At 41.2% G+C, this 14,412-nt stretch overlaps 1 protein-coding gene across 1 annotated transcript in view; it reads right to left on the reverse strand.

Annotated features, from left to right (window-relative positions):
* The window catches only part of PTPRG (protein tyrosine phosphatase receptor type G), a 397,672-nt gene that overhangs the window by 90,467 nt on the left and 292,793 nt on the right, over positions 1–14,412 (reverse strand). The window contains exons 7-8 of the mRNA XM_051788769.1: positions 10,236–10,393; positions 6,263–6,455 (exon numbers count right to left, since the gene is read on the reverse strand). Coding sequence (XP_051644729.1) covers positions 6,263–6,455; positions 10,236–10,393 — 351 coding nt within the window. The remainder of the gene's footprint in view (positions 1–6,262; positions 6,456–10,235; positions 10,394–14,412) is intronic.

Raw genomic sequence — 14,412 nt, forward strand, 5'->3', positions numbered from 1 at the left:
ACTACAGGTGCAAATAGAACCCTGCAGAACAGAACTACTGCGAGGGGAAGCACGAAACCTATGTCAGGTATATGTATCACATCTTTTTGCATCTGACTCCCCCTTAAAATGGGTCAGTTTTTTTACTGAAAAGCTTTGTGTTCCACCTGACTGACCTGAAACTCCCTGGAAGGCAGCAGCCGTTCTTTCCTGCTTTTGCATGATGTTCTCCAAGACAGCTGCACACACCAGGACACCGCGTTGCAGAGCAAGACGTGGATGAGGTGGAAGGGATGAAATATGCAGAAAGAGGACACTGATTTCTGCCTAAAACGTGCTTTCAGCAGGCACCTGAGGTGCACATCAAAAGAGACTCCTGCAGCTACAGGTGAGTACATTTACTTGGAGCACTGGGGCACAGCAGCAGCTGGGCAGGTCTGTAGTGCAAAGATGCAGGGCAAGCAATTAGCAGGACAGTGTTACCACCTTCAAGCATGACCTTTCACACCAAGCCAGGCTGCTACACGAACAGAAATCCTCGTAATGAGACATTGATACATCTGCACCAGCACCCTGCAGTAGGGTGAGGACCTGATTAAAGGGGGATGGAATTGGGAAAGCATAATCTTCATAAAAAAGGAAATCAAAAAGCAAATAGAAAAAGTCCAGTTATCCAAGGAAAGTGGGAAGGGGTTGTTAATCTATGGAGAAATCTTCCAAGACTCTTCCAAAGGACAAGAAGAATCAACTCTAATGGTAAACATACCATAAATTAATTAAAAAAGGTTCTTGCTGATTTTAATTTGCCCTAAGATATTTAAAGAAAGCAAATAGCTAAATTTTGCTTTAGCCATCCTGGGTGAAATTTTCAATAATGTATAATTTAAAATTTACATTCACTATGTTGTTGTTTTGGTTATATTACACCTATTACTACACTGTATTTTGTAGTAATTTAGGTTTGACTAAAATATATTCTGCAAGAGTAGAACTTTTCTGCCTAACACTCTTTTTGGACTCCCAGAGAGACCCCGAGGGCATGAAGAGACTGCAGAGTTGTTTTGAGAGAGTTCTTATAAAACATGGGCATTTAGAAAGCAAAAACAAATTACTGAGAGTAATAACAGAGGCTATAAATGAGACAAATAACTTGTTCTCATTCAGAAACACTACTGCCAATGCTTTAAATTATCTGCCTCAAAGTGATGATGTCAGTGCACTGAATCTCCAGGACTTTGGATGCTGCTGCGTGGGAGGTGCACTCCAACGCTGTGCAGAAAAGGCAATACCTTGGCAGGTGGCTGTAGTTTCACTTCTGACATCAGGAGCCATGAAATAGTGAGTAAGAACTAAACTGCTTTGCTTGAGCAGTGCAGTTCCTTTGGCTGCAGGTCGATGGCCTGAGCCATGTCTCCAACACAAAGCATGCAGGAGGGAAAATCCAAATATCTTCTATCCATGTTTTAGTAGGATTAAGTTAAAAGGACTTCCAAACTGTGTATAACAAAAAGAACAGTAAGGAAAATTGGCACCTGGGCACTACTAGAGAAATGTCCCAGCTGTTAATTTAGAGTCCAAAGCTAAGTTTTACTGGAGTGAATTTATGACTGCTCATTATTTAACTTAGTCTAGGATCATAATTACAGATGGTACTCTAAGGCGAAATCCCACTGATGGGAAACAGCATCATTTGAGACTCCAGCAAAGAGTAATCAGACACCTTTGGGGAAGTAATCAGGCATCTGTGAAAGAAAACTCTGATGTCAAGAGCCCCTCACATGGGATGCTTGTTTAAGTGTTGTAAGGCTTGCAGCACGTTTAATGAGACAGAAAGGTTAAAGGTGGGTTGCGTTTTTTTTAAGTGTAAAAAAAAAAACCATAAAGAGAAAGAAATAACATTTGATGCAATCAGCAGCAAAATAAAACAGGCAAGTACTGTTGCACATGCAGTACTTCCTGAAACAAGGAAATGAAACACCTTTTCTTCCTGAGTTTCCACACCTACACATTTACTGAAGCAGGTTATGTTTTGTAAATACACCTCTGCATGATGGGACAACAACATGTGAAAATAGTAAATTTCATGCAGACTTAGAGCGTTGAACTGGATGGACTTTCATGTAAGAATTCTGTTTATTTGCCCCTGAAGAGCAACATACACTATCAAAGCTGTAAATAATTAGCAATCCCTCTAGCAGAGCTGCTTGAAAGCAGCCCAGGAGCTGCAGGAGCACAATATATGATGTAACAGAGCAACACAGTCCTGAGCCACAGAGGACAGGCCAGAGGAGAAAGGATGCAATTTTAACAGAGCTGACCATGTGCAAAAAGTCAAACACTACCACTGTCACTGATACTTACAGTATCAGTTTAATATTTTACAAAGCATTCCTTGTTTAGTATGTCTGTACAGAGAACCTCTAACTTTCCAAAACTTTACATAAATCAGTACTGTAACCCGGGTGAGCCCTCTTGTTAAATTTTACAGGCCTGATGATCTGCCTGATTTAACAGCAGGATCCAAGAGCATGATCCACTGTATACCTGGGATCTCTGAAAGTTTCATCTTCTTAAGAAATATCATTGTATGATGCTTTATTATCAATCCACCAGTTGCTACATAGCTTAACAGCATTTAACCTGAATGGTATATTTCTGAAATAAGATCTTTAAAGATCATCTGTATGGCTTCTTGAAATAGCTGCAGGGTCAACTTAAGAATTAAGCTCAGCTCATGGGCTCTGATTCAGCAAAGATCCTATGCATATGCTTTTATTCCAGGAATACAAGCAGCCCTCAAGAGAACTGTTTTAAATCAGCTTTTGCCAACAGGAGGAAGGAATGAGATAATGGCATCAAGGAAAACTCTTCTTGCTAAACTTGACACAAAAGAAAATCTGGAGTTTTCACTTCTAAGTGAAAAATTAGTGCTATTCCAAATTAGCTAAAGTATTTTTTCACCATCTTGTATTCTGATGATTGAAAACATTGCCCTTCTCTTCATTGCCTTTTTAAAGTTTAAAAAAAGAGGAGGGAGAGGAGAGTAACTGTGAAACAAAAGGCTGGTAACGTTCATATTGCTTTACAAACTGGATCCAAATGCACTGACAGTTCTGGTTGACCTAAAATAGCCTTTCTCAGAAGACATTTTGTTTACCAAATGCCACCACTTTCAGGGTTTTGGTAAGGAAATAGTCAGAGGACTGACATAAAGTGAGAAATAGTTTTTCTCCAGTGTATCTGCAGGTTATGCTACTGGTCACAGCTTTGTGACCTGAGATAGCTTTGATAGCTGGAAGAAAAGACATTCCTGTTTGCTGCCAAACTGTTCAGGATAGCATGTTTGCCAGTGGACAACTGCAGAGCTGCATCACTTGGTGCTGATCTGAAATTCCCTATTGACTAGGGAATTCTGAAAATTATTCTGAACGTTATGCAAATTGTTCTGGGCACATTTTCCTCCAAAATAAGAAAGGCTTACATAATGAACACTACACTGTTTTCCAGATTAGCAACACTGCCCACTGACTTAATAGAGTGTGACAGAGGAAACAAATTGCAAAAATTCACACCGACAAACAAACCCAAACTTCCCCTCCAGAGCCGAAGACCATCACAAACCACATCACCTTGCAGCAAGTAAAAGACACATTTTCGTGACCTTGCCTTTACGACACACGAATCAAGAACAGGGAGGGCAGACAAGAGCCAACATGTGACAGCCAGTGGTCACATTGCTTAATGCAATGTGGAAAGCACTGAGGTGCAACCATGAGGTATGCAAAAGAATCTGCATAAAATAAATTTGTTATGCTAACCCTATACTCTTACACTTGCATGCTAGACCGTCTGGCTGGAAAGCACTCCGTGCACTTGGCTCCTCAGTACTTTTGCATGAATGACACTATATAAAGAGGTACTGTATTTACTAGCTGAATAAACAATAGGTTTTGCTTTCACTCAAGTATTATGACTCCAACTCATTTCATTTATATGTCAGTAGTTCAGAATGTGCAGTGGACCAGGCACATCATCACTGTTCACCTTTGTCAAAGAAGGGGCCAGAAACATCCACGTTGTTATATCTCTGGAACAGCTATATCTCATCCCTGTAACCTTTGGAGGATATACTACAATCCATTTTGTGTTAGCAACACTGCAGCAACCTATTTATTTATAAGTTCATGAAAAAAATGCACCTATTTTCAGTGTCCCCTGGTGTGCACACAACCCAGAAAGTGACAAGCTGACAGAGCTGGTATAGAATGACTGGCTGCCCAGCCATTAGCCTCCTATAGCAAAAGCTCAAGCGAAAAAGAAATCACTGACTCCAGCACCATCCCTGCCATTAGATGGCATGCTGGATGTTGTCAGACCACGGGAAATTCATGTCCCCCACCTGAGGGTCTCTCTTGAGCATGTTGTAAGCTCAAATTCCCAGGCAGGCATTACGGTACTTGGACATGATGGGAGAGGACTCAGAGAGAACCTGCCCAGGAAACCAGTCCCCAAGCATGGCAGGTGTCAAGTACCCCAGCACCAAGCTATCTAAACATGGACTAGTGGTTGTGCAGCTTCCTTGCCCCTGTGGACTGGCTCACATCATGTTAACTAAGCCATGTGTGCTTGGTTCTTAGAGATCCAAGTCAAGGTGAATCTTTCCAGTTATTCAAGTGCTCCTTTGGTCTCGACGCTTCCAAATTCAATATCAGCCCATTAACTACAGACCTTAGTGTTTGTAATGCCCTGACAAAATTGTGGGTTTCAGTTATTTACTATGGTGCTGAAAATCACCCAAAGCATCTTTATAATCTTAAAAATGATCCAGTGAGGTGAGGAATATGCAGGCATGTGGCCAAAGCAGTAAAATCCTCTTGAATATTGCACCACATGAACCAGAGGTACCTTGGCTGCACTCAAAATAAAAACCAGTCAGTTTTGTCACTTTTAACATAATGTAATCCATTAACTTTCATCACTGTTCTGGGTAAATAATATGTACGGAGGATATAACTGAAGAAATTGCAGACACATGTTGCTGTTACAACACTGATTGGAAACTGCAGCCCAGAGCATCCGAGCGTAGCAGGATTTCTGCATTCCCAAGATCTTCTCACTTCTGATGTAAATTCTCTGTCCCAAGGCTGCCTTTAACGCACACGAGGTTTGTGTACGTGTATATTATATATATATCTCTATATAAAAATAAGCACGCTCACAGAATAATGAGCCCTAAGAAATTCACTCTCCCAGCACTCTCTTGGGAGGGTGAGGTTGCTGAATGCAGCTGTTTTCATGATTCACGTCCTCTAAAATCTACACTTTCTGTGCCTGGCCAGGTGAAAATGCCAGGTACGAAAGGGAAGCTTGTAAATCTGCTTAGCTGTTTCCTTCTGGCAAACTGCCCCTCTCTTCTTTACCTCTACCCAGAACTGGTTAATCACCAAGCACTTCGCAAGACTGAAGACCGGGAAGTACATGTCGTTCCTCCTGCCTATAAATAACACCAGTCAATAAAATAAAGGCAAATAAAGGTAGTAAACGATATTTATTTCTAGTCTTATTTTATCCAGTGCACGTTTCTCTCAGAATTTCTGATGTGCTCCTCTAGCCAGGGCTGTCTGTGCCAATGCGACTGCAACCTCCCTCCCACCCCCCTCCATCCAGCTCATTATCCGGTGTCTGACAGAAGCAAACGCCAGCTGCTCTACAAAAAGGCACATGAAACGCTTCAGCAAGACATTAGAAAATCACCTGCCTATAAGGAAGGTTTTTTTTTTTTCCTCCTGTCACCACTACCAACACACTGATACAAACGTTGAATTAAAAGGTCGACAGTTCTTCAAAAGTCTTGTTACTGTAGAAATGAATTCCATAACCACATCTGGATACTCTATTTCCATTCAAACACCCAATGCGTCAGTGCTAAGGGGGCTGAATTTTTACCTTTGACCTTGTACCTCCGTGTTTCCTTTTTGTCCGGCATCTTAAAGGCCCTACAGCCAGTTGGACATCATCAGTTTGAGACTTACATATCCTGTGGCTTTGAGACTTGTATATTCTAGGGCTTTATGGCCATGGCACCTTGTGACAGCGAGTTTTACAGCTAATTGCAGCATAAGCAGGATGAGTTAATTTATTCATACATACCAACAAGGAATGCCAGCATAACCCGCATTATTTCATTGGTAGCTCACAGCTGTCCTCAACACCATTTGACGACAAAGTAGACAAAAAAAATTCTCCTATTAACCAAGTGTAAAATTCTTAAGCATAAGTCTACCTTTGGAAGCTTCTGTGCCGAGTGGATTTTCCAAGAGGTCTGTCATATCTTGGTTCCAAGCATCCTTCACAGCAGACTTGGATACCTTCCTGTTGTTCAGGCTTTGCTGTGGTCGGAAGTTATTCCTCAGGTACTCCACGGACTTCACATGGTCTTGCTGTTCAGTAGTGAAGATGGAGTAGAATGCCTCCAGCTGATCGTAGCCATCATGGCAGGGGAGAGAAAGGACGTTGATTAGGAAAACAATGTGGTGAAATCTGGGTGGCTGATAAGACAGTAAAATGGGAGGAAGTAAAATGTTGATGCCAAGACTGATAAACCACATGGGAAGTCAGACTGCCCACTGAAATCTCTGCCAACCTCCTTATCTCAGCAAAGGGCTTATCCTGCCCGACATGGGAGAAGGCCTTCTAGCAACCTGTGGACGTCTGTCATGGACAAGGAAACATTTGCCCTTAGACCCCTTGTCTGGAAGGATTTTGTGTGTGACACAGCCCTGCCAAACCCTCCTCACTGCTGGCACCGTCTCGTTTCACGGTATCGCGTCAAAAAGTGCTTCCAGATCATTCCACCCCAAGAGCTTTCTCCTGGACAAGGCAATGCTGCCTTATCTCCAAATACCTCACGAAGTTTAGCTGCCAGGCTAAGCTTCACAGACAGCTCGTGCAGCACTTTCAGGCACAGCTAGCATATACTCCTCTGGGAATAAGTTTCTTCTATTGGATTCAGATCTGAGCTATTTATAAGAAAACATATTAGCCTGTAAGAAAGAACTGTAATTGGAAAACTTTTCTGTTACTTCGTATCTTAGTATTTCTTAGAAAAAAAAATTCTAGCAAACTAAGATGAAAATATTCTCAGCTGATGTTTTTCTCACAGCTATCAAGGTCGGTATAGCATTTACTATTACCTTGTTATCATTCAGGTCAAGAATTAGAATTGGTTATGTTGCTGCTGGAAAGACTGAGCAAGACAGAGCAGAGAAGGAATCAGTCCTGATAGTGTTTGCATCGCATCAGTTACACATATTGATAGCATGGATTTTGGGAGCACAGAATCTGGCCCAGGACTTCAAAAAGGGACTTGAGTTACACATATAGCTTAATGACAGGTCACTCTGAAAACGACACCCTTTTCATTAAGTGTGTCTGCTCTAAAAGCTGTGGAGAAGCACGTGAGCCCTGAAACTTAAAAACTCGGAAGAATGTGAAAACCATTTCCTAATTATTAGCAGGAGCCCCTCAAAAGCACTGAAGGGCTAAAAAGGGGTAAAGGCACTATTAACTTACACTTTTGTATTGAGAAAATAACCCCCAACAGGTGATCCTGATATGCCCTTCTGTAAAAGCACAACTCAAAACTCATGCTTATTTACATACCTGTTGCACTTCATGCACTAGAGAAGCAGTTTTGATGAAGCCAGCTAACAGGGTTTAAGGTGACTTTATAAAAGCTCAAGAACTTGGGTAGAAACTGCTTCTCTGAAGTCAAGTCTCTAGGCTCAGACATCTATGACATTAATTGAATTTTTAAACTTTCAGAGAGAACTTTTTAAATATTTTCTTCTGCCATGCTACCTTAGGGAGGTATAATTGCATTTTAACAACTGCCAATTCAAACATGATTTTTAACCTTCCCTTTTTTATGTGTTGAAGTATATATAAGTAATTTCAACCTCACTTTCACTATAAAAATATTATCTACGACAAATGAGAAACTAATTTATCCATAGCTGCCAGAAAAAAAAATATTATAAGATCTGCAGTCAAGGAGCTACATTCATGCTCTTCAAGGAGTACAAGAGCTCATGTTCAGAAGAAGAAATTAAAAGCTCTTGTAAGACTACTGGTGATACAGGGAAACCTGATCTAAAACTCTGAGTCATGCAATTACAAACCATTAAAGCCTGATGTGTAGCTTTCTAAGGGTTGGATATACAAATGGCAATTAAAAATACTGAAACTGTTATAAGCACAATGAGATACTCTGAGCTATGCATTACGAGAGATAATGCCATGCTTTGGGTCATTGAATGCACTTAGCTTTACAATGCATCTGCAGGGTGACACAGCTTGTACTGTTTTGTTGTCTAATTATAAGGAAAGATGATGATGATGGAGGACTGAGAATAAAACAGAGAAGCCTCCACAAATGGACCACTTCAGTACTGCCCTTTTTACAGCAAGGTATTTTGCACAAAAGCAAGGATTTAATTGGAACAGCAACAAAGCTTAAACAATATCACTTTCCTCCCCTGGGATTACAGGCTGCTTTACGGGGTTTGTGATAAAGAAGGTTAAACTATGGCAATGGATTATGTCGCACTGTTTCTGTTAGAGGAAAAAATAATAATCATAGCAGTGGCAGGGTGGCAGGCTCTTAAAATACACACAACTCAAGCTGCCAGGGGGGAAAGAATACTATTATTTATTCCACATGTGTTGTAGTATCAATGAAAGTCTGTCTACACACAGAATTCCCAGCCCTTCAACCACACACACATGCACAGAGCAGCACAACGCCGAATTTTAAAGGCTTAAGTTGGCACTGTTACTGCTGTACAGCACGGGAAAGGAGCTAAGCCAGGATAAAGTACCTTTATACTGACGGCCATAATTGGTATTTACCAGTTTATTTGCATTTGTTAAAAAAGAAAAAAGAAGTCATGACCCACCTGATGCACTCACAGGGTATAAAACTGAGTGTGGGCCAGGCCTCGCAGCCACCAAATAATAAACAGTAAACTTATTGATGTAGTGAAAAGCTACAAGGGATTGCAAGTATCCTGCAGGCAAGGACAGAATTCAAAATGATCTCGACAATCCGAGAAATAGCCTGAAAAAAACAAAGGGTCCGATTCAAACGGGACCATGTGCAGAGTCCCAGGCTCCAGCCAGAACTGGGGGCTGCCTGGGGGCACGATGTGCTCAGCACTGCCAGAGAGCTCCAGGGGAAGCCTCCAGCAAAAGGGTTCCTGCTGACCAGGAGCTGAACATGGGCAGTACCGTCATGTTTTTGTGAAACAGGCAAGATAACACCAAGACAGGTGGCTGGAGACATAGATCCTGCCATGTCCCTCAGCCCCTGGAGGGCCCCAGTTGAAGCACTGTGACACAGCCTGTCAAAAAAAAGATGAAAGAGTCTACGGGAGAAGCGATGTGATCTAGAAAACACTGGAGCAGGAGCATGGCAATTGCCTTCTATACTTATGAACCTCTGAGCACAGTATCTGTCAGTCAGGATCACCCAGTGAACTGTCCATTTGTGCTTCACAGAATTAGTGTATGTAAAAAGTTTGTTTTCAGTGGCTTATGCCAGATAAATAAAAGGCAAGACTAACTCCAGCAGGTTGACTTTCTAAAGACAACAGTCTTACAGTGCCAAAATGCACTGAACTGGTAAACATTTGACTCCATCTAGCCATTGCTTTATCGGGAGCATTCTTCAAACTCCAGACATTGTGTCTATTTGCATTAAAAGCTGCTATGTGCTAATTTTAAAGATTTGTGCACCAGCTCTCAGAGCACATAATGGCAGCTTTACTGTGTTATAAAAACAGTTAAGCATGGAGAATTAATGGAAAGATGTCTTTTCTAACGTAATTAGTTCAAATTACTAAATCTGAGCAGAACTGAAATCGCTCACTTTACTTTGAAAAGAAAGTTTCAATTAAAAAGAATAAAAAGGAACTCCATGTAAATATTTATACCATAGCTTAATTTAATCTTAGCAAAAACAATACCAAATAAATCACTGAAAGGAAACTGGGTTTCATGTTGTACTGTCTTCTCGAGACTGATGGCTCATGTTCAGAAACAATATTGCTTAAGAGAATAAAAAAAAAAAATCACCGACACTTCCTTTTTTGTCAACAGAAATATTTGTGTTCTCAAAATTAAACCGGCGGGTTTTGAAAATGCCGTCTTAAGGAGGGCAAATCAAGAGATGGACCTCACTAACAGAATAAACACACCTGATGGTAAGAAATGGGAACAGGCTTCCGGAAAACGATCCACTCCACGATCTCGCTGCACGGAGGAGTAGTCAGGGAACCTGTGTAGCGGTAGTAGCTCCCCAGCGAAGTTGGCAGAAGTTCCCTCAGCACAAAGGGATCCAGAAAGGTCTCCTTCTCTGTGGGAAGATTGACAAGCAGAATTACACTTTTTTTTTATGTGTCTTTAAAACAGACATCACACTGCTAGGCAGCCTAACAAGGTGTAATGGCAACAACATATTTTATCATACATGTAGTGAAAGATGGGAACACCCTACCAGAAAGGCTCTATAAGAGCTGATGCGTGGATTATTAAAAGAGCAGCCAAAATGTTAGTCAGTCCCACACCGAACACACACCCTCCTGTTTTGAATGTGTGCAGGTGTGAAATGCACTTGCTATCCCACTGGTTTATGCTAGCACAGACATAATACTGTATTCAATGGTTTCAGCACTCAGTATGTGGCTCTTCAGTTTGATGGCAGTAAGGGTTCACCAGGCCCCAGTAGGACACAGCCAGGCCCCAGTGGTCCTGCTTGCTGCTGCCCGACCAAAGAGCATCAGGCAGTGTATCCATCCCACCTCTGCCACTGGAGGATGCAGGAGCAGGGTCAAACCCTCAGTGGGTTGCTGAGATGGAGGAGGCAGAGCCATGCTGCTCAGCCAAACTTCTCTGGGAGCTTCCAGGTGGATGAGCTGAGGAGCAGGGATACAGGGCAGCTGGGCACACCTGAAGCTCAACATGGTGCTCAAAGCAACATCCACCCAGTGCTCACTCAGGACTGCCTGCACCCAGCCACACAGGCATTGCCAGGGTGCTGCCAGATACAGTCACCACAGCACCAGGAATATGTTTCAGAGGTAAAACTGCTGCCTCTTCTCTGAAATCCAAGAAACTCCTTCCTAGAGTCCAACAGTCTCAGGGACAAAACCTTTCCTCTGAGAAGCTCCCTGGACAGCTTGAAATGCAGATCTAAGCACTGGAAGCATTTACCTTCAAGTAACAATGACAAGCCGGTAATATTTAACACTGCGAAGAAAAATAAATAAACAAAAGAAGGGAACAGCTGCAGGCAAGACAATTTCCCTGCCATCCCTGAGCATTTATCCTCTGCAATTTATGTTGACTCACAGGCTGAAGCGCCCTCTCAGCCTGTGCAAAGGTGCTCACTGCCTCCAGGCATGCTGACATGCCAGGCTCTACATCTCTATTCCTCACTTTCGATATTCTGTGTGCCTCCAACAGGAGCCCACATTTGGGTAAAGGGAACTCTTCTGTCTCATCACAGCTGCTAAGCAAACCCACCAGCCCCCCTCCCCGCCCCAACAAAGTGGAGAAGCAGGTAGGCTGGTGACTGACACACACATCTTCCAAAAAGGATGAAGTCTGCAGAATTCACTTCCCCAGCATCCCACAGTTCTTTAGAAGTCTTGATCAAATCAGGAGTTGCCTATACCTCTGAGCAGCAGTCTGATAATCAGGGATTTTTTTCCTCCACTGCTCCTGCAAAGTGCCAATGATACATGCACTTCAGATATCTTCTATTTTCTGCATAGTATCAACAGGTGTGCAATGTTTTCATAGCCTTTAGCATTCCAAAATATGAGTAATTCTATTAAAGTCAAGGCAATACTGCAATTTCTTCATTAACAACTCCTTTCCTCCTAATCCAAGTAGATTTCAACCACTTCTGCATCTCCAAAAAGGAAACAAACAAATAATAAACCACAATTTTTCCTCATCATAACATACCTCTAGGGGGAAAAAAAAGTGCTTAAATAATAAATACTAAAATATATATGATTGGCCAAAGTTCAAAGAGATTCTAATCAAGAAGTCATAATCACAGCAAAAGGTCGTATTTAATTTGATTGGCTCATTTTTATGCAGGAAAACTTGGTTAGAAGAAGTACAAACTCAGTCACAGGACTTGATTTCCAAGTGCAGCACGCACACCTCGACACCAGCTTTCTGTTTCAGAAGCTGCATCTCTCTGTGTGGGAGCTGAGCACACAGTGGCCACGATGAATCCAAAAGAGCATCTGAACATGTGAACATCCTCTTTGCATTAACGGAAAATGACTGTACATGAAACAGACGGGAGGCAGAGGCACATTTTGAAAAGTGCTCTCCTCTTGAGCTTAAGAAAAAAAATGTTTCAGTTAAAATTAGCAATTTAACTATTTTAAACTTTTGTAATCTTTTATTTAGACTGATGGAATCACTTAAGATGCTGGATAAACACGGTGAGAAACCACGAATATGGAGCACCCCTTTGTCAAAGGATGGCAGGAGAAGGAAGCTCATTTTACACTTTCAAGGATTTTTGTGCCATATGCTGACAATATTATATTTTAATAATTAATTGTTCATCAAAGGAAAAGATGAAGAACAGGGATGCCAAATTCAAAGTTATTCAAATTGCAAAAATGAATAATGCATAACTTTTATATTAAATACACACTGTATTAAGTAGTCTACATTTCATCCAACTCTGTCTTTCATTTTTAAACATTTTGAACTACAATATGAATAATCAACTAAGGGAAGCTTATTTAGACAGAGAAATACCTTATTTGAATGCAAACTGGAAGTATCCGACTACGATTAATTTTTCGTTATCAATTAGGGAGGGTTTTTTCCTAAGCATTTAAAAAGTCATCGACAACTGTGAAAAAGAGTATTTCTTGAGGAAAAAGTAGCTTTGCTAATACAGAGTTTAAGTAGGGCAGGGTGTACTCGATCTAATTTTCCATGGCTACAAGCAATGCTCTAAGTTTTCATTAATGAATTCCAAGGATTAAAATAAAAAAATACATATAATTGGATTAAATTACTACTAAAATAGATGATAATCAATTGATTATGCTTTAATAACTTAACACTTTTGAAAACAGATCATTCATTTATATCGCTGCCATCTAGATGCATGGTGCAGAGTTTTAGAAATCAGAGTCACAAAGAGATCTTCACATAAAGCTTAAAGAGACTTAGAAATTCAGAAGTCTACCTGCCATATCCTTCAAGAGCATACAGAAACCATAAATGTCATGAAGTTAAGTTCCTAAGAGCTTGAGATAGTTTCAAAAATGAGATTTTGAAGTCATGTCACTCTAAAAATTTCAACCTTAAATCTTTTATTGCTGTTGGTAAAACTGTAAGGAGAATAATTTCCAGGCTAAGCAACAGCATTCACTGGATATCACAGAAGTATTTCATATGCATATTCACACACACATATGTGTGTGTACGTATATATATATATAATTTCTACTAAATGAGAAAGAACAAGGTTGGAAATTAATAACAAACCTTTCTTCACTGTCTTTTATGACCAGCTCCTGTTTCCACTTACAGTGCTTGGGGTGGGCACAAACTGTGCCCAGAAGGCTGCGAACAGACTGAGCGGGGAGAGGAATTTCTAGGAGGGAGAAAGTGGACAAGGCTGGAAACCATGATTGACAAGACAGCATTTGCAGACAGGTACTAGGAAATAACTAGCAGGCAAAAGCAATAAAAGACACCAAAGTCAACATGTGCTCACCTGCAAATACCTGTGAACCTCTGCAATCAATGCTGCAAAACCAATCCATGAGCCACCTACTCATTCTCACACACAAACCAGAGCCCTGCACCAAAGTGGTCTCTTCTGCTGCTCCTTGTCCTACTCTCATCTCAGCATCTGAGCACCCAAGCAGACATATAACCAACCAGAAAAGCAGAGCCCCAGAGACAGAGACCCTGAAGACAGGCCCTCCAACTAGGGAGCATTCCTCTGGGAAAGAACAATGAACCTGCTGTCACCAGTCCCAAGTGATGCAGCAAAGAGCAGCATCCACAACATCCACTGAGATGCTCCACTAATGCAGACAATCCTATCCACAGGTAACAAACAGCAATGCTTTGTTTACAGCACCAATGCTTGGGAAAATGTGTTCACTCTAATATCCCCAAAGGTAAAAATAGCAAGCACCACAGATTTGCCATTGACCATTAAGACAATGAATGTGACATTTAAACTAGAGTGTTCCACAGCATAAAAGGACAATATTGTATTTCAACTCTTACATTCACAAAAAACAATTAACAGAGCCAGATGGTAACATATTTGACCTTCTGATACAACATTCATATCTACTTCTTGGTCCTTCTCCC

Source organism: Manacus candei, unplaced genomic scaffold (assembly GCF_025592945.1).
Source record: "Manacus candei isolate 608988 ecotype Guabito, Panama unplaced genomic scaffold, ASM2559294v1 h1tg000025l, whole genome shotgun sequence".
NCBI lineage: Eukaryota > Metazoa > Chordata > Aves > Passeriformes > Pipridae > Manacus > Manacus candei.